Genomic DNA, 23,710 nt, shown 5'->3' on the forward strand with positions numbered 1-23,710 from the left:
TTATTACTATTAATATTTATTTATTATTGTTATTAATATTATTATGTATTTTATATTCTGATATTTATGTGCATACATATTTATTTCATGTTTTTGGCAAGGCCTTTAAATGAAAAAAAAGTTTCTATACACAGTGAAATAAGCTTTCATACGTAACATGCAAAATTTGCACCTTTATTTGCATGTAGAAATAACATTTGTATTGTACTTGCACTAAACAATATGGTAATGGTTTAACTAGTTGGTCCTGCAAATGAACGCAAAGTTGGTTGAAGCTTGTCAAGAAAATATTTTTTTTCCCTCTATAGTGCCATTTTTGGGCATCTGCCGGTAATTCAAGTCAAGTGTAATCAATAATACCTACCTCAGTTACCAAGACTGACCGCTAGAGGGCAGTAGTGTGGCATGATTATCCCATTTGCCTCTGCAAAATGTCATGATGTTTTTCCACTTTATCTGATGTCAATGTGATTTATTGCAGCACACCTTGCTTTGAGTTTTTATGATGACCCAACCACCCCACTCATTTTTATCTAGGCAGCGGCTGGGAATTGACATCATAAAGCCAATCCACCTTTTTTTTTTTTCAAACTGTTAACATTTAATGTACTTCAACTTCAGCACACAACCAAACTCTCTCAAATAGTAACCATGTCCTCAGCCCACCTAAATCCAATATTAGGCAATCTACTGGGTCAAAAACAATTAACACTTAACGTCATGGTATGTATGATTTCAGATGCTCACGATGCTGTGATTAGGTTCAACGCGGCCCCCACCGAGGGCTACGAGAAAGACGTGGGCAGCAAGACCACCATGCGCATCATCAACTCAATGGTGAGAACACAAATGATAATAATGAGGTTGACAGGTGCTAACATACTAGAAGACGTTGATATCCTGTGGTGGAACACATCGTGAATTATTCCTATAAATAGACACCATTTGGTTGCAGAAATATGGCCTTGCCTCCAGATACAGGGAAGAAACATTTACATCTGCTACCAAATCCAGCTAGGCAGGCAGCTGATAAGTGAAAACAACACGACACATATGAGAAGATCATCACTTCTTACCTTTGGAGTAGAAAGTCCAATTCGTCCAAGTTCACTTCTCTCCACTGTTCAAATGCCGCACCAATGTATACTTGAATGTTTGCGTACTAGCAATCTTTTTTTTCCTAGAAATGCCGGTGACTTCTGAGAAACGGTACATCAAAGTAATTCTTTTGGTCGCTACGAGAACAGGCTAACACAAGAACGTGCCTGACGTCACAAAGAGTGTCACAAAGAGCGCGGAAAAGTCGACCCCGATCTGGCCTGTTACCTTGGCGTAACTAAGTAGGGTCTTCTGCAGACATGATGTAATTTCTAAGCAAATCTCTGAGTTTATTTTACAGTGTCTTAGAACGAGATGCGTGACAAGACACTTAAGGAACAAGTGATGCAAGTTTCAAAATATCTTTACGATAATTAGGAAAAGAATAATTGGGTGTTAAAAATGTCAGGAAGGACAAGTTGTTGCTTTAAAAAGTGTTATATTGGAGTGAAGCATCCATATTTGGTTCAAATAAAACATGTTCATCACAATGAAAAAACATAATGGCATTATCAAGTATCTGTGTTCTGTCTTCTACAGGTTATGGCAACTCCAAGGTTTCACTTCCAGACTAGTTCTCTTTACAAAAATGTAACCTTGCTGGCCTGGGACCCGGCGCCGTACAGTCTCAACTTGAGCAAGGTTGGTTGGCCTATACAGCGATGCAGGAGGCGAAGGAAAGAAGCACCAACCGGTCGGTGCAGGAGACATCCGAAGCAAAAAAAATCTCAAATTTTTTTGTTCAAATACCGATTTGTTCGCGAACCGTGACGTTCGAAAACCGAGGCTCCACTGTATTGATGGTGATTGTTGTATCCCAAGTCCATGTGACACAAATTTGGAGTGGATATGTACCGTAATTTTCGGACTATAAGTCGCACCGGAGTATAAGTCGCACCAGCCATAAAATGCCCATAAAAGTGAAAAAAAAACATATATATGTATATAAGTCGCCCCCCCACCCAAACTATGAAAGAAAACGCGACTTATAGTCCGAAAATTACAGTAATAATGTTTGTATTGCTTATGTGTTGTGCTGAAAGCAGTGCAGAACATTTTTGTTTTCTCAGTTGTCTAAAAGTACTTTAGGTTGGAGCATTGTAATGTGTACCTTTCTGTGGTCTGATGCTGTGGTTTTTTTTTTACTCCCCTACTTTTTTGTCAGTGGTACACCAGTCCAGACTATGACCTGTTTGGACCGTATGCGGAACACCGCAAGTTGCACCCCGACCAGCCCTTCTACATCCTCCATCCCAGATATATTTGGGGCCTCTGGGATGTGATTCAAGGCAACAGTCAGGCAAACATTCAGCCCAACCCTCCCTCATCAGGCTTCCTGGGTGAGCACATCTCATCACTGCACATGTAGTTCAAATAGAATACTAATTTGAATGATTAGGGGAGCCACAGCAACAGATAAACTTTTTGAAAATTTGTGACTAGATAAGCAAACAGGAAAACAAAATGAAGTGAAATTCATCCATTTTTTTCTGGCAAATGGAAGAAGCTGTGTTACACGTCACCCGCATTTGGCAGGTTGGGTGATGTTTATGTCTCCAGCTGCAAATGTTTCATATTGTTGATTCCTCTGTTTTCTTATCTTTCAATTTCCATAATAATGTGAGCACTCTGTGTTCAATCTGACATCTGAGCCCAGTCGGACTGTCGACTAATCTCACAAGCGCTCCTGCATCGTAGGAATCAGTAGGACAGTTTCCGCTCATTTTCGCCTTATATTGCAAAAAGCAGATTTTAATACAGATGTCACCGTAAGTGTGAAATTGCTGCAATTTTTTTGTCTCAAAGTGACATGTTTGTGGCTGTCGTACTAAGCAATGCAATTTTCACTCCTCAACTGTAAAAGCACCCTGACAGAAGTCCAGACCATTTCATTTAACATGGCAGCAACTTGTCTCAGGGATGTTGAATACAGAGAGCATAGAAACATGGTAGAAGCCCCCAGACATGAGTTTTTTTTTTTTTTTTTTTTAGTGAAGGTGTGAAAAGACATTTTTACTTGGGCTACAAATGAAACAAAATCTTACTATTAATAATAATATCTATTGATGACTAAATCCTTGAGTGTCCAATTTCATTCATCTTAAACAAAATAAATTAAAGAAAAAAAATCTTAATTGCAGAAGTGCCTGACATTGCGGAAACGAAAGCAGGTAACAGGTGCGTCGGCAGTGATTATTTTCGGTTGATTTGTTTTATGCTGTTGTTCAGCGCGCTTATGTCTCGGAGGAAAAAGCGGTACTTGAGTCTATGCGGCTTTTGCCACCTCTACAGCGTTCCGCTCAAACTTGGGAATATTTCCTCATTTGCAGCGACAGCGCTGTCACAATAATGCGTCCCGTAATGCTCGGTCGGACGGAAATGAGTTGTAATGAAGGCGCTATTTCAAAGAAAAATGTCCGGGGTGCGTCGTTCTGCTGAGGTAGTGGATGTTGGCCATGTCCTCCAGAGAGGGAAGAGGGCAGCCAGTGATCTTCTGAACAGTGTTGCTCACTCTGCGATAGCCTAATAGCTAGCATTCACACCTACAGAGCGCCCATTGTTATAGTTGTAAGTCCATTATGGATCCTGAATGGCTGTCTGGGTGCAATATGTGTTTTCAAGTTCAGATTTCGCACCAATCTTTGCAATGGTCAAACAGGATGCGGATGAAGCTGCAATTATATATAATGTCAATGCATTTCGCATCAGGGAGAGCATGGACACCCTGCAGAGAATGTCCTTGTGTGAGCAATCAAAGAAGTGTAATAATGCACGGGGGTTCACGAAAATGTTTCTTTTGTTTGACCAAAAATATCCTAATCAGCGCTACATTCTAATTAAATACGCGCTTTTAAACCAGCTTGTTTGCATGATTAATCGTAATTCTCAAGCCATCGATTGTGACAACTGTCACGCTTGCAGCAGCGAGGGCCTCTTTGTTGTCTGTTTAGCGTCATTTGGATTTGATTTAGCTTGGACAGAAAAAAAAAAATAATTAATGCTCTCCTCAAATTGAGCATTCATCAACATCCACGCTGCTCTTTTCAAACGTTAGAGTGGATTAAATGAATAGACGGAAACTCTTAATGCGTCATTTTAGAAGAACTGACTCATCGGTTTGAAAAGAAAAAAAGTAATTTGATTGAAAAGAATCATGTTTCATTAGACTCAAATTATAACGGCGTTTTATTTGATGACGCCACACACGAGAACAAGTTTTTGTTCTTGTTCCAGTTGGCTCGACAGGGACTTTCCGTTTATTTCTCTCATTGTGACAGTTTTATGTTTATTACGTCTCAATACAGTCATGGGAATAAACATGTCCAATGTCTCGCTGTTGTTCCTGACAAGGAAATGAAGGGAGATGGTGACGGAAGGCACTGAATGAGACGTTTACCGCTTTCATCAAATTTTCACGAGAATTAATATGATATGATAGTTTGTCAGCATCACGGCAGTTGTGTATTCTGTATGATTGAGAGTAATACACACGAACCGGTTCCACAGTTCCACAAAAAAGGTGGAAGAATCTAATCCGTGTATAGAATGGTAGGATTTTTGTGACATGAAAAATGAGACAAAGATAAATGTCTTGTGCGTTTTTACATATTCCAGCAATTTAATCTTCGATCTTTTTCATAAAAATGTGATGCAAACAATGTTGGAGCAGGGACTGCTATGGTCATTCTCGGAGATGCAGGATTGTGGGAGGCCGAGTGTTAAAGGGCAAAACTACTTCTGGTTTGAAGAGTACCTGACCTGTTGTGATAGTCTTGTTTCTAAAAAATTGGGATTTATTTTTTGATTTGTAGCAAAACAACTCACTGAATAGAACTTAAGGGGATTGGAGAGTAATGTTTAGTACATGACATCCATACAGATATTAACGAGTAGAAGATTTCCAGGCAAGGTAATGGATTCCAACACGGTACATACGGTGACGTCTGGTTCTCTCATTGGTCATACTGATTCATCTCCCAAACAAATCATGCACATGCTAATGTTAGCGCCAGGTCCTCCCTCATGAACGCGCTGCTCACCAGAAGAGAGCAGAACCAGCGCACCAAGTTGAATTCGCTCGACCATCACTGTGAGGTCGTACCGCAGCGGGCGGCAGATGGTCACGTAGCGCTCGGCCGACGTCACTGTAGCCTCTGGACGCCTTTGTACTACACTCCACAGTCTCCACTTTGCTGCCATGACCCTCAGTCTCTTCTTGGATAAAGTGTGACTCCTGAAGTACTGTTGAGGATTAGTGTGTTTGTGTTTTTTTTTTTTATGTGTCTCTTTGGGAATAACACTCGTGTCCACATACTGAACATCAAATCATATTGTGAATATTTAGCACATTAAGCACAATTGGAAAAATGCATAAGTCATGAAACACAGTTTTTTTTTTTTTCTGTACACACATAAAAATCACATGTAAACAACAATAACCCTCCAATACCCGTTGGTCCATATTCCTCGGCAGTCCACTTGTTTCCGATAAGCGCAACCAACTGAAGCATTCCCACTTCTCGTCACGTCCGCTTGTGCTTCTTCGAGCCTGTCGATTTCAGGTCACAACTTCGGGGGGCGTGGTCAACTTGACGGCTGGCGCAGGGCTGGTTTTGAGCGTTTCGCTGGAGACGTGGGCGGCGCAGGCCACGGCGTTGCTGGAGATCCGTCGGTGGAGCTGAATGACGGTGGTCTTGGACGGCATGGAGGTGTTGCCGCTCTTTGCCGACCAGCGGTCGCAGTGGAACAGGGTCAGGAAGCATCCGTAGAACTAACATGGCAGATGGGAAGTGGGTTAATGTCAGTGTAAGTGGAGTGACCCTGTTCTCACAAGCAGCAGCTGTGGCGGGTTGATGGAGCATAAATCATTGCTTTAAAACACTTTCATTGCAGTGGGAGGAGGGAAAATGGCCTCCTAATGACCTGTTGCATGTCACGGAGTGGCCTCAGTCTGTCTGAGTGGTTTGCTCCAATGCCTGATTTGGAAACATCTGAGAGGTCTCGCGGAGGGTTTCCTGGATACCAACGAGCAGCGTTTATTCCTGCACATAAAGCCAATTACGGCTTATCCCATTTGACACATGTACTGTGCGAAACCCACCACTACATGTGTTCCTTTTATCATCTTGTTTCACAACATAAACTAAATGGGAGAACATCTGCAGTGAGGATGACATGGAAAATTCTCTCGGGTTGAACAATTGCTCGGCAGCTCGCAGTTCTGATGTTTAGCGTTTGACTTTGAGCTCCAGTGGTTAGGGGGATGAAATGACAGTTTTATTATATTTTATTGCCCTGGTACCAAGGTGTGGAGGCTACTGATGTTAGCAACGGGTATAAAAGTGGTGGTGGAGAACACCCGTATTTAAAAGACGCTATTTAAAGACCGATCAAACTCCTCAGGTGCGATCAATCCAGTGCACGCGACGGTAAATGCATCCATTCCTCACACAATGCATAAAACATGCAGCAATTTTGCATTTCGGTAGATTTATGGTGCGCCCGATTAGTCGATGAGCTTCCATATCATCACATTCAACATAATGGCCCGGCCCTTCTTCCTATGAGTCATCTTGCGAGAAAGAAATGAGCGTCAGATTCAGAATGGCAATAAAGAGCACGGGAACTTGTGAGCCGAATAATAATCCTGCAAAACAAAATGATCGCTAGAAATCCACGGCTCAGGCTGGCGGTGTTTGTGCGAGGCAGATAACACAGCATGGACGGTAGCATGCCGAGCCCGCCCGGGCTTCAATGTTTTATGTATTCCGTCATTCAAAGAAGGCTTTGTTAACTATGCACACTATTTTGGCCCACCCGTCCTTCCCTCCGAATCTTACGCAAAACACATTTGTATCTGTTTTAACTTCAGACCACCATGGACAAAGCTGCACATCCAAATGGAAAGTTTTGATGTGTTCCTTAATCAGATTTCTGTTGTGACTGAGGGCATCTATCCATGAGGACATCCCAGAAGTACAACATGTTTCTTGTGGGAAGAAAATTGAAAAATTGGACTCGGAATCAATCAAACAGCATGTAGCAAATGCAGTTGCACCAGAATTGATCCGCTAATCAGATTGACATGCCGGGCGCACCCTGTTGCTCTAATTTGGAGCTTGCCCAGCAATCGATAATCATTTTAAATATACGTGACTTCAAATCATCTATTATCACTTTTGTTTGCTATTTCCAACGACCAACAAACTAAGGATTTTTATGATCACAATAAATTTGTATTATAAAGAGAAAGAAGACGTTCATAGGGCGCTAATTTCACACTCAGGCTCAGCATAAAAACTGTGCCAGGTTTAGTTTAACGTGTTTGGGAATTTGGCAGAAAAAAAATAGATTAGACCAGCTAAAAGCAGGTCTACGTTGTAGTGGAGGTGATGGAACACAATTATCTGATGTGAGTCTTGTTCCTGACCTCCATGGACTGGTTGGATGTGGTTGTATTTTATTCCGAAGTGTGTCAATCCCTCTTACTCACTGTAGAAACCAAATCATTGAAGGCATTATTATTTTTAAGCATCTAGCAAGTTAGCTGTTAGCCCCTCTTGTCATATGAAAATTCCTGAGACAACGTTTTGGAATATTTCCCAATCACCGGTAGCTTGAAGCGGAAATCTTTTTGCGGATCAAAAATGAGGACACATCCATAGAATGGATTGATTTTCTCTCCAGTGTCAACTTTACATTGCATTTATTTTCTTTGACATGAACCAACGCTGTGCAAATTTGAATCCTGATTTCTTTTCCCGCAGGGATCCTCGTGATGATGGCGCTGTGTGAACAGGTCCACGTGTACGAGTACATCCCTTCCATGAGGAAGACCGACCTGTGTCATTACTACGAGCGACAATTCGACACGGCCTGCACTCTGGGCGCCTACCACCCACTATTGTTCGAGAAGAGTCTCATCCTGCGCATCAACACGGGTACAGCGAGTGACCTGCGTAGGAAGGGACGGGTCACACTCCCCGGCTTTCGTACCTTCCACTGCGACATCTGAACGTATGCGAGCTGACTCACTGAGGCCATGTTATGTAACTTTGATCTTTTCCGGGCCCACTTCGGGTGAGGTGCAATAAAGCCGCTGGAGACGAGGCTACGATGGAAAGTCGGGAACGGGGCTAGATCTTACAGATTTGGATTAGATTGACCAAAACAAGCCATAGCCTTTTAGGCTGGTAGGGGAATCAACAGAAGATTTGAGGAGAGCTTGTTCTCATCAAGATCTTCTTTGAGAATGAATATACGCTGCCGGGGAACCTTGTGACAGCTCTGAAAAAGACATATCTTTCTGCGTTAGCTGAGCCACCTTAGCTGTGGAGATGACTTAGCGTAGCCACAGATTTTAAAGCGTTTTTAGGGAATTTTCAACAATGTTCTCATTGGTGTAAAAACTCTTTTTTTTAATAGTCCGTGCGGTTATTCACTTGAACGCTCTGATGGGAGTGCTCCGACACGTTTTCTACTCATCTGAAATCATTCGAGATGTCTTTGTTGTTATTCGGCTTTGGGGAAGCGTTCACTCCCCTTCAATGCTCCATTTGCCTGATGAAGCAACCGAATGCACAATGTTAAAAGCCTTGCCGATTTTCCCCACTAGCTTATCTACACTTAGTACATCCAGAACGTGCAGGTGCCTCCCAAGTTTTCTTGATGTGGTGGATAGGTGTCAAAGTAGTGACGAAAAGCAAAAAGAATTGGAGTAGGTTAGTGGGTAGGAAAATATAGTCGATTCCGGATACATTTCCGTGCATTCTTATGTTTATGTACGTCTTACACTTGTTTCATTCTAAATATTGACTGCTGAATAGGTTGGGGGCATAATTCCTGTTTGAATCGGAGGGAGACAAAGTGAAACGGGATCAGCTGGGACCCAAGAAGAGTGGGAGTCCGCATATTCTATGTTTAGTGGAGGTAATGTGTTGCGAGAAGCTCTGAAAAGTCAACTTGGAAAAGTAACTATGTACAGTGATCCCTCGTTTATCGCAGGAGATGTGTTCCAGAACCACCAGCGAAAAATCGGCAAAGTAGAAAATGCATTACTTCGAAATTGAAATAGCAATGTACCTGTCACGTCGGCAGTGACGCACAACGCTGTTCTCCCATCACTTACAAACACGCAAAAGTAGCACATTCGCGAAAGGTGACGTGCAAAGTGGCGAGGGATCACTGTACGGCTCTCCCTGAGTGGTTGTTAATCCGTTAAGCAAAAGTATCAAATTGTTAATCTTATCCTAGATTAGGCCAGAGAGATAGATAGGCCAGTTGGTTCGAAAAGTAGGGCGGTAAATCAAGAAATCTGTGAACGTAAGGATGGTAAAGCGAAATACACACACATACGGACAATCGGAGCAAATTTGAGCAATATTTCCCCAATCTCTTTTGAATTAATCTGAATGCGTCCAAAAGATGATCTTGATCTTGCTCACAAGTTTATATTCCGTTGCCATTGAGCTATTGCAAGCTTCTTTATTTCTGCACACAAATCTTCTATTATTGCTTAGTACGAGCTATCATCAGCGAGGAATGTTACCCGATAAAATCGGAAGCTTCGCTCCCGTCTTTGCCTGAGCAGATTTATTATGTTTTTCTACCGGTTAGGTCTCCATTGGGCAATATTACATTTCACAATAAGATTTTTTTTTAAGACGGATAACGTGTGCTATTGTTATGAAATGATCCTTGTTTGGTATCAAAAGTAAAGTGAGTTTTATATTAAATGGAAGATGATGGCTCTGGAAATAAATAAATCCGGGGCTTCTCACTGCTGGCTGTATAAAATACTCAATTTCCTCAAATAGTGGCCTGGCTACTGTAATCATTTCAGTTTGCTTATTGGTAACCAAAACAGCAGTACATTTGTCTCCGATTAATATATTCGAATTTGACAAATGGAAATGTTTCTGGCTTGATCTCACTCGGTTGCTGTAACCAATTTTCCGGGTGAGTTGGTGTTAGCAACGCCTCACGATTAGCGTTGCACTTTTGCTCTCACTTCGGCGTTGTGTGCATCCATGATTATGTCCTGGGGAGCAAGCTCCAGCCAACCTGCCTTGTTTCTCAGTTTGTTTTCTAGAATACTCCTTTTGTTTGCTAGCAAAAATAATATCTGACGTATTATTTATTTATTTATTGATGAAATCTTGCCTGGCAATTTGTCTTCAGCACGCCTACGACTCATTCAAATTTGGATATGATCATATATGTGCACATCCCCAGGCCACTATATGAGAAAAGAAAGTATGAGCGCTGTAAAAATAGTAAAATATTTGATGGCTGTTCTTTTGACTACTTTACAGTACGGCTGGTCTGTATGGATCAAATCTTGTGCTGTGGTACTGTATATTGCGATATTTCTTTTAGGGACCTGTTTTATGGATACTTGAATCAGGTACTACAACACATTGACACACACACACAAAAGTGAATCTTTACCATAATAACGGATGAATGGATTAATTTGTGGTTGTAATTTGTTTTTTGATTGATTGTATGCTGATTACTGTCTAAAGAAGGCCAAAGTAATATTCCACATAGACCTCGAGTTCTGGAAAGGAAATGGAAATTTAATTCGTATAGAGACTTGTGGTTTTAATAAGGCAATGAGTGTTATTCGGGCAACGCTTTGATAACAACAACAAACTATTTAGAAATAACTTATCTGAGACTCTTCAGACTCCGAAGCAACTAATTAAAAAAAAATCATGTAAGAAAGAGTGGAAATAAAAGCTCAAACTTTTTTTTATTTTTTTTTTAAATCAGAAGTGTTTTGTAATATCTTTGAAAATTAAGATTTTTCCAGGTAAATTAGTAAAGGTGAAACAAATGCCACTGCTATTGCTGCTGCTGGGGATTTCTTGTGTCTGTGACACTGAAGGTGCAACAACCATTGAGTATACTGTACATACGTTTCCATGGAAGCGCACGGCATGCAAACCAGGATGAGGGACTAAAAGTCTTGAAACGATGTGCTTTGTACTGTGCTCCAAATAGAAACCACTAATGTCATACTTGTCGTGAGAGGCTATGAGATGTATTTATCTGTTGGTTCTTCTGCTTCGGGGAAGGGGGGGGGGGTATTTGCATGCTCGTGGAGAGGCCAATTAAGCCTGGCTGCAGGGTAGCTCGGAATAAGTCCCTGGTAGCACTCATCGAATGCAATTATTTCATCCAAAGCTCATACGATTGTGCCAATATTTTCTTGTTTTTTTTTTTTCAAATCACATCTCAGCGAGTTAACGTTTTATATGACCTGTGGTGAAATTTGAGGGACTGTGCACCTCACTGCCTGTGACGACATCTTTTTTGATGCAGAAGAAATGAAGCAACACCACTTTCACCCCTGACAGCCTTACAGGGTGTTCTTGTTGACTGGTTTGCACATTTTCTTCTTCTTACACTTGAATCGATATTTGCAATTTGTATGATTTCAACTGTTCCTTTTCTAACCATGTAAATAAACATTCTTCATGTCCAAAAAGTCGACTGACCTGCTTGTTCATGAGGATGTAGATAAGCGGATTGATGACGGTGCTGCTCTTGGCAAGCAAGGACGGCACCACGCTGGCCACGGGGCTGATGATGTCAGGTGGGCCGAACGTCGCCATCATGGCCACCACACCGTACGGCATCCAGCACAGCAGGTAGCACGCAGCCGTAGTCAGGACCATGAACAGAATGTGGTACTCTCGTCTTCGAGCTGCTGTCTTGCGGATCTTACCCACCTGTGGCAAAAAAATGAATTCATTTTATAATGTTTCTTACCCTTTTGAATTCCATTGATTACCCGGTTTATTCTCATTAGATTTGTGGGTCTTGTTATTACTACATGATTAAATAGAATGATTATTTCCATGACGGCGTTAGGGTGACTAAAAGTAACGAAATTTGGTGCCATTAAAAACTACAACCATCAAAATACTTTGATATCGTGCATGAATGTCAAAATTAGAGCCTAAACCAGGATAATCTTTCTCTGGAAAACACTTCATGCTTTTTGAGACAAAGACAAACATATCAAGTAGCCAGGATTTAGGACTTTCATAACACAAATACATCTGATAATGATCTTAAGCAGCCTGGCGGGCATTCATGTGTATAAATCCTGCGTAATACTCTCACGGTTTAGAAGGGATTGGACCATGAAGCGGGGAATGTCTTTAAAGCATGCACTTGCATATAATGAATCATCTTATTGTCCACGTTGACCTTTTTTTTTAAAAATGTTTTTGGGTTTTACAGGACTCTGGTCCACACATATGTGAGACATTCAAAGTGATTCATGTTTATTGTATTTTTTTACGATATGTATATTTTAAATTAATTGCCCATCCCAGACACAGACCTTATTACAAAAATTTATTTTGACATTTTGCAAGCAAAGTCTCTTTTGTAAACACACCCACGCTTTAAAAAGTGGGTCTTGGTCCATTTCTTTAATTCGCATCAAGATTCTTTTGCATCTATTCACACCTGCACAAAAGGTCCGGACCATCGGACATCCCAAGTAGTTTGGCTAATGTAACTCACTCAGTGATTATAGTAAGTGCATTAAAAGCGGCTTATGCACAGCGAATCGTTCCGGTAATCAAATAAGATTGATTACGACCTCGGAAAAGGACACCTCGACACCCGGGGGCAAGCATTAGGTACATAAGCCTTGAGTTGGGATTTACCTGACTATAACCCACGTCACTGTGATGTCACAGTTTTAACTGGAGGCAAAAGAAGGGAAGCCAGCAATAAACACAGCTATTTGGAATCCAAAGGATGACCACAGGGCATTCCACTTGATTGCCACTTGATGTATGGACTGTCAATCAAAGTAGTCAGCGGTGGATATTACATTGATGTTACGCTATCGTGTTCTCTCATTTGTTAGCAGTTGACAAATGGAGCTGGAGCTGTCGGTGACATTTGGAAGATGGATGAGTGTTTCTTGGCAGTGAGACGTTTGAACCGATACCCTTAAGAAATGTGTTCAGGTGTTCACTGGGTTAAAAACAACCCGATATGGGTTAAAAATCGAACCAACAGAACAATCCAGGTGAAGCCAATTTATCTTCCTGTTTGTGCCTCGACGCGTTTATTGTTTTTCATTTATTAGCCTGGATTTCCATTAGAAATTTGGTGACAATCAGTTCTTTGATGGTCATTGAAATATTAGATAATTGCAATCATTATAAATGGGATGTTGTGGAATGGTATCCAATCAGAATGCAAATCAGTCACTCTTAATCCAGATTAATCAATCGAACACAATAAATCCGATTTGATATCTTTTACAACATAATATACTGTAGTAGATGAGGTGGTATGAAAATCAGATGGTTTCTACACATCATCTCTTCACTGTGGGTATTCTTGCAAGCCTTTGCAAAATAATTCATAGACTGGAATGGGATTCGAATTTCTGCTGATGAGCGTGGCCTTGTGTTAGTTCATCATCTTGCGACCAGAAGCTGTTTCACCATAATGGATTCTACATCTCCTCAGAGGAGACCATCATCAAGCACACCCCAGACGCCTACACTTTCTCAGAGAAAAGGCTAAAAAAAAGGAAAACTATACACGCAATGGAGTAAGCATTTTTTTTTTTTTCGGGCCACCGGTGGCAGTAGCAATTAGAAATCCGAAGCCCTGCGGAGCACAGCTTTAAATTTCACTCTAGAAAGAAAATGGTAACGATCCAACTGAATACGTGCAGACACATACTGTATCTGAATGCACGTGAAGATCCAATTGAATATGTGCAGACACATACTGTATCGGAATGCACAATCAGTTGTCAAATTAATCAGGATTTGATCTGCTCCAGTCTGGAATTGATGTGGAAATGCCCCAAAGCAAACAGGAAGTTCCCTAAAAGTTGACCAGAAGTACCCCAAAATGAACCGGAAGGTGGCCAGAACAAATAATCCATCCATTTTCAACACTGCTTATCCTGTTCAGCGTGCACAAAATGTCTACCTGTTTGACAGCCCAGAGCAGCCTGCCATAGCAGTAGATCATGACCAGCACAGGCAGCCCTAAGCAGAAGATGAAGAGACAGATGACGTAGGCGTGCGACTGGGTTGTTTGGACTGTCCAGGACACTGAGCAGCTGGTTCCGGCTCCCTCCACGCCGTAGCTGCTCCAACCCAACAGCGGCGGCACCGTCCAGAACAAAGAGTAGAGCCACGAGCCTCCGACGGCCATCATGGGCTTGCGGTAGTTGGGCCCCCGCTTGTTGTACACAGTCAGAGTGCTGTAGCGGTCGTAAGAGAGGATCACCAGAGAAATCAGCGAGACGATCCCTGGAAATGCACAGGACGGCACGTTAGAAAGTAGAATGTGCTCGAGCGTTAACGAGTGCAATACGTGCTCATTTCGGTCAAACTCTTTGATCCCGGAATGGATCAATACGTTTCCGTGAACATCCGCTTGTATACCTTTGTGTGACTCATAATGGTCTCTAGATCTCTGCTGCAACCTGATGATGAAACTCTGAGACAATGAACTCAGTGGCCTCTGAAGACATCCGGTTTGAAGCCTACGGAAAATGTTTTCTCAGTTTCTTTATATGAAAATGGGCATAGCATGATGAAGTGGACTGTTTATATACTAAATATAAATGAAGCCGAAAATGTATTTCAGGATTCGTGGACCAAACTCGGCTTGTGAATGTAGCCACACTTGTTAGCGAGCAACCACTTTGCAAAAGGTGCACACAAAGCATTTTTATTATTGTCTTAAGAACACTTTATCTTGTCTTTTAAAATAAAAGCTGAGACACTTTTAAGACAATATAAGGAGGAATTGTATTTTTGCTTGGAGAAGCAGAACTTCATTACTAAGGTGCCTAATTAGTTTCAATTTGTGCAGCAGATCCGTGTGGTGCATGCAGTGTACATATTAGCAAATACCGTAATTTTCAGACTACAAGTCGCGTTTTTTTTTTTCATAGTTTGGGTGGGGGGGGCGACTTATACTCAGGAGCGACTTATATACATATATATGTTTTTTTTTCACTTTTTTGGGCATTTTATGGCAGGTGCGACTTATACTCCGGTGCGACTTATAGTCCGAAAATTACGGTACTATCATTCTGATATTAGTTGAGTGCATTATAACTCCTGCCACAGTACTGAAGGGAAAAGAAAACCAATAATCACATTTAATATTGTTCTTTAAAAATTGTTCCCGATGCCTCTGGCAACTGATTGCGGGATTATGGTCATTGGAATTTGGCTCCACGGTTATATAATATGTCATTTTGCGTCATGTTGTTCGCTAACAAACACAGTCTTCAAAAATTAACCAGCTAAAGAGGAAATAAAACATTTGGAGGGGAGCAGATGCTTTCAAAAAAACAACTTTCCCCCCCCTCCAGATTGCTGCTATCGACATTCGTGTAGCACTGCGGTCGTGGTATCAATGGCAACGGATGACCGACAAAACTGCCAAACACAAACCACTAAAATCAGACTAGAAATAGCCTTGGACCGCAGGAAATGAACGAAGCGTCAACATTTATTGAGTCATCTACCCACATGGACCTTTTCTCGCGGCAGAATAAATGGTTTCATTCATTAACTGCTTTTTCATAGCAAGGCCACTGTATGAAATTCCACTCTTGCACTAATTGAATGTTGTTACTGTAAGTCCCCATCAAAATAATCGTTGCTTACGCATTACTCTCTCTGATCATTCTATTATACTCGTATGCTACTATTGAGTTTCTTAATTTTACACTGTATAAAATCTAAAGGAGCATATAATAAATGTTGAGTCTCTGGCGTGCATAACATGTGACTTGTGTATAAAACATCCTTCGTCTCTGTTTAGAAACGGTCCCCTAATTTGAGCCACAAAATCAACCGAGATTTAGCATTTCAGCCACAGATTAACAATAAAACATCGTCACTAATTTGTTCTGGTCTTAAATCAAAAATAAGAGTAACACTAATGCCAAGGCTTATGTTTGAGTGACATTCAACCAAGCTGTGTGATATCTAATCCAAAGGGAAAGCGTTTTATACAGATCACAAACAATTAAGATCGGATCATCACAAGATTAAAATGCATTATTCTTGGAGTGTATTACTAAGGGCTTACTTGACTGCACTTACCGTAATTTTTGGACTATAAGTCGCAAAAGTGAAAAAAAAAAACATATATATGTATATAAGTCGCTCCTGAGTATAAGTCGCCCCCCCCACCCAAACTATGATTAAAAAACGCGACTCATAGTCCGAAAATTACGGTATCCCCCAAAATAGGTACCCTACGGTACAATAATATACACTCACAACCTAAATAACGTAAAATTGAATTTTCCATTCAACTGATTGTAATGTAAAGGAGTTTGATGAAGTCAAGGAGGAAACGACCTGTACAATTTGCGTTCTTGTTTGACCTTATGTTCAACGTCTGCCAATGGTTGTTTTCTCATTCCATGAAACACACCGTTAGAATGAATGTGCCCTGAACATATCACTTCATCGGAATCAAAGTGCCAAGGCTCTGTTTCTCCAATTTCATACTATCAGGGTGTTGTCACGAGCCGTCACCTGCCTTTCGTGACATGTCTCGTATTTAAGTCCCGCCTGCGTGTCACTCCCCTGTCGGATTGTTCTCGTCTTTGTCTTGTCTTTCTGTTCAGTTATTCTCGTCCCTCGTCGAGCCTCGAGTCTGCCTTTAGAGTTTCCCCTCATTAAAATCAGGTCCAAGCTGGTCGCCCAGCTCCACTCATTCCATGACAGGTGTAATAAACACATATTTGGTGAGTATAAAAGAAAACAGACAGACTGTCTAAACCAAGTAAACAGAGCACACCCGTGCCAAGCCAAACAACAAATGGCCTGATTCCGTGTCTAAAATCCTGCCATAAAAACGAGACGGGATATTCAACGTCAGAGAATTTATTTGAAAATTCCTGGATCACAACAATGTTTACTATATTTTTTTAAGACAAACTGGGTTAAAAAGCTTATTCATATCAGTGTATTAATCATGAGGGAAAGAAATGATTTTGGGAACACAATAAGTAGCTTTGGCATAACAAACCTTACCCCCTAATGAACATCAACTGAGTTCCTTTCAAGTGACATTTCCTTACTTTTTCCTACTTTTTGAAATTTTGTGCGTGTGACATGATGCTAAGAAATACACCAAAGCCAGCTGTTGTCTCATTGCGTGATGGAGCCACTGCCACAAGCCATATGCTTTAGCATCCTTTCAAGACAAAATTATAAATAAACAACGAGTTCTCTTCAGAGAGTGATTTAAAGAAAACTTTCATTGGCGCCCAAAAAAAAAAAAGTGCTGTTGAATTTGTGTGGGCTCAGTGAATGCTCCAAACAACGAACTGTGAAAGTTGCAATCCCAAATTGGTCGTTTCGATTAAGCCAGATGGTGTCCGCAATCACTCGTCGGGGTGGATAGCGATGTGTCTCTTCAGGATGGAGGCGAGCAGAACAAAACAGCAGGAGCAAACAATCAGAAGCAGTTACAGGAACCCCAGGAAGACACACAAGCAAAGCACACAGAGACAACCTTTCGACATTGTTCAACTCTTGTAGTTATTCTAGAAACCCTTCGTAAAAGAAAAAATATATATATACATTGAAATCCTTGAAACGAGTGGTGACTCAAGATTAGGCTTGTCACGTTGGGGTGCTAATGACCTACCATGTGTCACTGTTTGTTTTAGTTCCGAGATGTTTTTTATTAGAAAAGCATAAACATAAAAAATGTATTACCGTATTTTCCGGACTATAAGGCGCACCGGACTATAAGGCGCACCTTCAATGAATGGCCCATTTTAAAACTTTGTCCTTATATAAGGCGCACCGGACTATAAGGTGCACCATTAATGCAGGTCAGATTTTTAATCCAAATCAAATCATTCTCCATTTTATCTCTTTTATTCCAACTTCAGACAAATGACTTTATAACCACAAAATAATGATCCATAGTCTTTTTGATTCATGATTCATAGTCTTCAGCGGGCCACTTATGATTGATTTCATGTCACAATGCTTCGGGCTTTTGAGAAAATTCTAGCTTTTTAGGTGCGCTTTATAGTCCGGAAAATACGGTAATAATATTCATTATGGAATGTCACAAATTCTTCACAAAAGTGAATTAAACACAGGCCATGAACAATCTATGAGTGTATTCATACTTCACGAGTGAAATTTCAGTGATTTACAACTCTGACGGTGGAAGAAAAATTACAAGCGGGGGAAAAAAAAGCACATTAGACCATTAGAGTCGTTTTCTCGGAAGGGTGCCTGCCTCAGTGGTTGGTGATTCACATTTAATCCCACACCAAATTGACCTTAATAATGAGGCTTGTGAGACACTGGCATCAACAAATTGTTATTTATTCAAATCTAAAACATTGACCTCAAATGAGAAATGGGAGTAAATAATAAGATTCAAACTGTGGTGAGTTACCCACTGAGATGAACTTTGGTTTGATGAATCACATCCAACGTTTTATCATTGCCTCTGCTTTTCTGCACTGACTGCCAAATCTCTTCAAAGTTAATGAAAAAGTTAGAGGAAGAATTAGACTTTGATGTTCAAGGACTACTTTCAAGGCTGAGTTGTACTACTTTCAAGGCTGAGTTGCACAAACCTGTATTGTGACTCTTTCAATTTAAAAATGGTGGTGGTTTTGTTCTTGTGTTTACTTGGCTGTGGTTCCACAGCCAGTAATGACAGATAACGGTTGAATTTTACCTTCGCCACTTAATACCTCAGTTCTTTGTAATCACTGAATAGCGATTGCCAGGCGAAAGCTATTTGTTGGGTATCTCAGAATTCCATCTAGCTTCAATGCAATTTGAATTTTATTGGCTTTATTGACTTTATTGGGGGAAAGGTGGAAGGGGAAAGCTGGATTGCGGGCTTGGCTTGGCGGCTGAAAGCGACCAGCGAAGGACAGGAACCAACATGACGGGTGGAGGGTTGCGGCTTATAGTCCGAAAAGTACGGTAGGCTGTTTAACAAACGGGTGGAGGTGATCAGCTCAACAGAACGATTGACGGCAAGGAAAAGCCACCGTCATGTCTTTCATTACCCAGGAATGAAATGGAAATCGGGTTTACTCTCTTCCAGGTGACTTTTTTTTTTTTTTTTTTAAATGGTGCCGTGTCAAAATTCAATATTTGGTGGACTTCTAACAGTTGTTAATACATTTTCCCCTGAGAAACACAAAAAACAGTAAATCACTGATGATGTCGTGGTTCACATGATTGCCTCTGTGCAGACATTGTGGGTTTTATTTTTATTTTAATGTTGTTTTGAATGTTAGTGTGACAGCTGGGATAGGCTCCGGCGACTCTTCTTTTCACATATGACACAATGCTAACTTACATCAGAGATCTCAAAGTGACTGGTTTGCACTCAGACAGTTCCAAGAAATCACTGTTGAGTGTGATTGGTGAATCACATAAGGTCAAAGTACAAGATTGGGAATTCAGAACATCAACACAAGCAGATAAAAGGAAAAAATTATGAATGCATGAAACCATATTCAATCTGGAGATGTCCTTCACTTCTCTTTGTGCAATACATTCTAGGCTTCCACTTAATGTGCAAACACATGTTTCATCTATTGAAATGCTTCTTGTGCTTTTAGAGGTGTGACATTAGCTCCATTTTTGACAAAAATTGTTTGTGCTGGTTTTTGTTGTAAGGTTGTTAAAGCTCCTCAGTTCTCTCTCGCATTAGTTCGGCAAATCTATATTTCTAACTTCTGTGAATGACCTCAACATATCCATTGGATGTAAAATGGCACACTGGGCAACTGTGAATTGGCTAGTGGGCCACATCTAGACAAATTTTGAGGCTCTTTTTTTTGTTATTCTTTTTTTAAATTGATCATATCTCTATTCATGTTGGGCAATTCGGAGTAAACATGTTGTATAACCGTTCTAAAAAAAAAAAAAAAAGAACAGATCAGATTTAAACGAACATCCATACAATTCTGTCGCTAATGGGCTCAAGATTATGAGTTTGCTAGTTCTTGTGATCCCTCCAAAAAAGCTTTTGGCAAAGCAAACAGATGAAGCAATGGAACGTGGCATGAATTTATGAGGTCTTCCATATTCCTGTCTTGTCTCATTCCTTAATTATTCATCTCCACTTGTTTTTATCAGCCCAGTCCATTGAGTCAGTCAATCAGGTCCTTCAACCATTCATGTCTTGTACCTTGTCCGATCGGTTATCTCGTATTCAGTTTCATGTTGATGTTTCATATTGATCAAAAAAGTAAAACACGGAGTAATCAAAAGACTAAACTAACAAACCATGATTGCTAACTGAATGGTAAACATGTGACTCAAAGTTCAGAGGTCATGGATTGGCCTTCCTGTGTTGCAAGTGGATGTTTGTAACCATACCTGTGTGGATTTCTTCCTGGTTTTCTCCCATATTCCAAAAACAACCATGGTAAATTAATTGCCGACTCTAAATCGAGCAATCGGAAGCCAACATTTGCCCTCGACCAGAACTCGCTGAGACCAAGACAAGACCAAGACTTTTTGGCGGGGTTGAGACCGAGTCAAGGGCAAGCCAGAAGAAAAGCACCAAAACCACGACCATAAAGTAGGGACCACAAGTAAAGACTATTCTTTTTCTTTTCAATACATTTGACAGCCAAGACTTTCAAATGTAAAGTTTTAAAAGTAAATGATTGCAAATAATAATAATAATACATTCTTGTATGGATTTTCCTCCTCATTAACACATAAATGAAGTTAAAGAATAGCAAATCAGTGCTTAAGCGCTAGTTTGGCTGCTCGCTATAGGGCATTTTTTTAAATATGTATTTAAATATGTATTTAAGTATTTACTTATTTAAATATGTGTTTAAATGTTTATCTGCATATTTATTTAAATAGTTATTTAAATATTTATTGACACATTTATTTAAATGCTTATTTGAATATTTGAATACTTATTTAAAGATTTCTTTATTTAAAGATTTATTTAGTTTTCATTCATTTCTTCATTTGTTTGAATGGGAGGGTCAAATATAGGCACAACCTTCTCTGGACATCAAAAAAAAAAACTTTGGACGGAGCAAGGTGTAATGAAGTGTCCACAGACCGTGGCTGAAAGCTTACCGAAGCAGGAATTGATGAAGCCGTACCAGCTGCAGCCGCTGGAGCCGAGGAGCCAGCGTCCGTGGATGCTGGAGACGAAGCTGAGCGTGGTGCCGAACACGCACACCAGCATGTCGCTCACGCTGATGTTGAGCAGCAGCATGTTGACGGGCGTGCGCAGCTTCTTGAACTTACAGAAGAGCAGGAGCACCACCAGGTTGTTGAGGAAACCGAAAGTCATGATGAAGCCCAGCACCACGGAGAGCACCACGAAGCCGGTGGGAGACAGGCGCGCCTCGACCTCCACTGACGGCTCCGCCAGCTCCGGGTCGTCGCTCAGGTTGGAGCCGCTCAAGTTGAGAGCCACCTGGCCCGAGAACATCCTGGCGTCCATGCATGAGAGCTTGGCTGCACTTTTTGTGAGTTTACAAAATCTTTGCGCGCATTCCTTCCAAATTCCACTGCTCGTGATGATGAGGGTGATGCCTCACAGTCCCACCTGTTCCTTCCCATCCAGCTTCTCCATTTCTATCTGAAAGGACCGTTATTACTTACTGCTTGTGCCCACGATCCCGTTTTTTCCCCATTTCCTCCACGCTGCAATGTAATCCACGCGTGCGGTTTTGCGTGAAAGTGCGCCTCACCGCGAGGTCCGATATCTTTTTTAAAGGCGCCTTTGACGTCATCCGCGCGTCGTGAGCTGCAGGAAAGGGTGGGGCAGAGTGGGGGCAACCTTCTTTCAACTCGTCCCTCGTTTTTACTTTCGTTCTTTATTCCTCCCCTCATCCTTCACGAGGAGGTGATGTTCAAAACCTATTTTCAGTCATGTCCATTACTCATACTGTCAGTAAGACGGAGACATCATCATGACTATTTCTGTCCCTCAATGGCCAAGTTACACCAAAACAAACCGAAATCCGGCACATTCCAGATGACTCCAATGTAGTTCCACGCCCAGATTCTGCAGCAATCATACATACAGTACGTGTGTGACCTCTTGCCATGTGTACTCCATATTTTAGTCTTATAGCCTTGATAGATATATTATTAATACAATAATTACCGTATTTTCCGGACTATAAGGCGCACCTAAAAACCTAAAGTTTTCTCAAAAGTCGACAGTGCGCCTTATAGTCCGGTGCGCCTTATATATGGACCAAATTCCTAAATTGAAACTGGCCCGAAGCATTGTGTCATGAAATCAATCATAAGTGGCGCGCTGAAGACTATGAACCATGAATCAAAAAGACTATGGATTATTATTATGTGATTATAAAGTAATTTGTTATGTCTGAAGTTGAAATAAAAAAGATAAAATGGAGAATGATTTGATTTGGATTAAAAATCTGACGATGCATTAATAGTGCGCCTTATAGTCCGGTGTGCCTTATAGTCCGGAAAATACGGTACTTGGAAGGTGGTTTGCTATTGTGCGCCATCTGCTTGTGCTCAGCATTGGCACACCAGAGCCTTCGTCAGGGTATCGGAGGGGACGTTTTGGGTCGATTCCATATGTTGAATGGCAAGTCATCACTGCTTTTCACATGTAACCACCACCACACACACGCACACATTTACACAATTTACACAGGTCCTGCATTGTCTTCCCTGAAAGCTGCAAAATATTGTGCCTCTGTGTTTCAATATCCCGCTAAACCCACTGGAATTGTTCTGTCTATCCATCCAGTCCAAATAACTCCGTTTCAAATAGGTTTTTTCAAAGCTGGTGCAAAGCATCCACGATGGATTTGTTCCAGCAATATTTCACGGCTCAGTGAGGCTGATGGGATTTGTTCAAGTATACACATGTTTGACAAATATTTGCCAAAAGCTCCAATAATGATTATTTGTGTTTTCTTGTAGGTGCTTGGGTTTTTGTGCTTATTGATTTGTTTACCTTAATCAATTCTCAGAGGGAATTTCATCACAATGCACAACTGCTGGCACACTACAGCAGGGGGTGGCCATTCTACTTAATCACTTTCTATGTTTTGCATGGTTCATTTGAATGATTTGTCAAAATCACAAATGATGAGAGATAAGCGGATTTTTTTTTCTCCACTTTTCATGCCAATCTTCTGTATAAACAGCTGTCATATGGTCAATTACAGAACATCCTCCCAGACAGATGGCTTACTGCATAAATGATCTCCCAGGGATTTTTATCAGCCAATGATATAACGCATTTTGGGACTTGCTGAAAATAGAAACGTCAGAAAATGACATGCTCTTTGTTTATAAATGTCAAAACTGTGAATTCATGACTGAATGTTTAAGATTTGTTGTCTGAAAATGAGGCAAAAATATTGCAGCCATTTTTTTTTTATCTCCAAATAGAACAATTTTGAAATTATTTGGAGGCCAGTGAATGCAGGAGGAGAGAGTTTTGTCAGGGGTAGTCAACTGAAATTTAAAGAGGTCCGGTTTGAGATTATTTTCTTTTGAACATCTTGATCCAACAGTGTGAAGCAATTTTACATATGTGCATTTAAAAAGAA

The 23,710-nt window shown here is 40.9% G+C and overlaps 2 protein-coding genes across 2 annotated transcripts in view; one reads left to right on the forward strand and one right to left on the reverse strand.

The window, feature by feature from the left end:
* Positions 1-11,593, forward strand: part of st6gal2a (ST6 beta-galactosamide alpha-2,6-sialyltranferase 2a) — a 27,675-nt gene extending 16,082 nt beyond the window's left edge. The window contains exons 3-6 of the mRNA XM_061286955.1: positions 740-837; positions 1,639-1,740; positions 2,264-2,438; positions 7,866-11,593. Of these exons, the coding sequence (XP_061142939.1) occupies positions 740-837; positions 1,639-1,740; positions 2,264-2,438; positions 7,866-8,113 (623 nt within the window). The 3' untranslated portion in view covers positions 8,114-11,593. The remainder of the gene's footprint in view (positions 1-739; positions 838-1,638; positions 1,741-2,263; positions 2,439-7,865) is intronic.
* Positions 5,312-21,834, reverse strand: tmtops2b (teleost multiple tissue opsin 2b). The gene is made up of 4 exons (XM_061286956.1): positions 21,234-21,834; positions 14,083-14,408; positions 11,604-11,837; positions 5,312-5,869 (listed from the first exon to the last, which is right to left on the reverse strand). Exons 1-4 carry the CDS (start codon positions 21,604-21,606, stop codon positions 5,657-5,659), a joined length of 1,146 nt encoding a protein of 381 aa, XP_061142940.1. The 5' UTR covers positions 21,607-21,834; the 3' UTR covers positions 5,312-5,656.
* Between the last annotated feature and the right edge of the window lie 1,876 nt (positions 21,835-23,710).

Source organism: Syngnathus typhle, linkage group LG9 (assembly GCF_033458585.1).
Source record: "Syngnathus typhle isolate RoL2023-S1 ecotype Sweden linkage group LG9, RoL_Styp_1.0, whole genome shotgun sequence".
Classification (NCBI taxonomy): domain Eukaryota; kingdom Metazoa; phylum Chordata; class Actinopteri; order Syngnathiformes; family Syngnathidae; genus Syngnathus; species Syngnathus typhle.

What these genes read in the sequence shown, in the direction of transcription:
- tmtops2b (XM_061286956.1), bottom strand. Translation starts at nt 21,606, where the DNA reads ATGGACGCCAGGATGTTCTCGGGCCAGGTGGCTCTCAACTTGAGCGGC. An exon ending in CTTCATCAATTCCTGCTTCG is followed by an intron (nt 14,409 to 21,233) that starts GTAAGCTTTCAG and finishes GTGCATTTCCAG; the next exon opens with GGATCGTCTCGCTGATTTCT. An exon ending in TGCTCTGGGCTGTCAAACAG is followed by an intron (nt 11,838 to 14,082) that starts GTAGACATTTTG and finishes TTTTTGCCACAG; the next exon opens with GTGGGTAAGATCCGCAAGAC.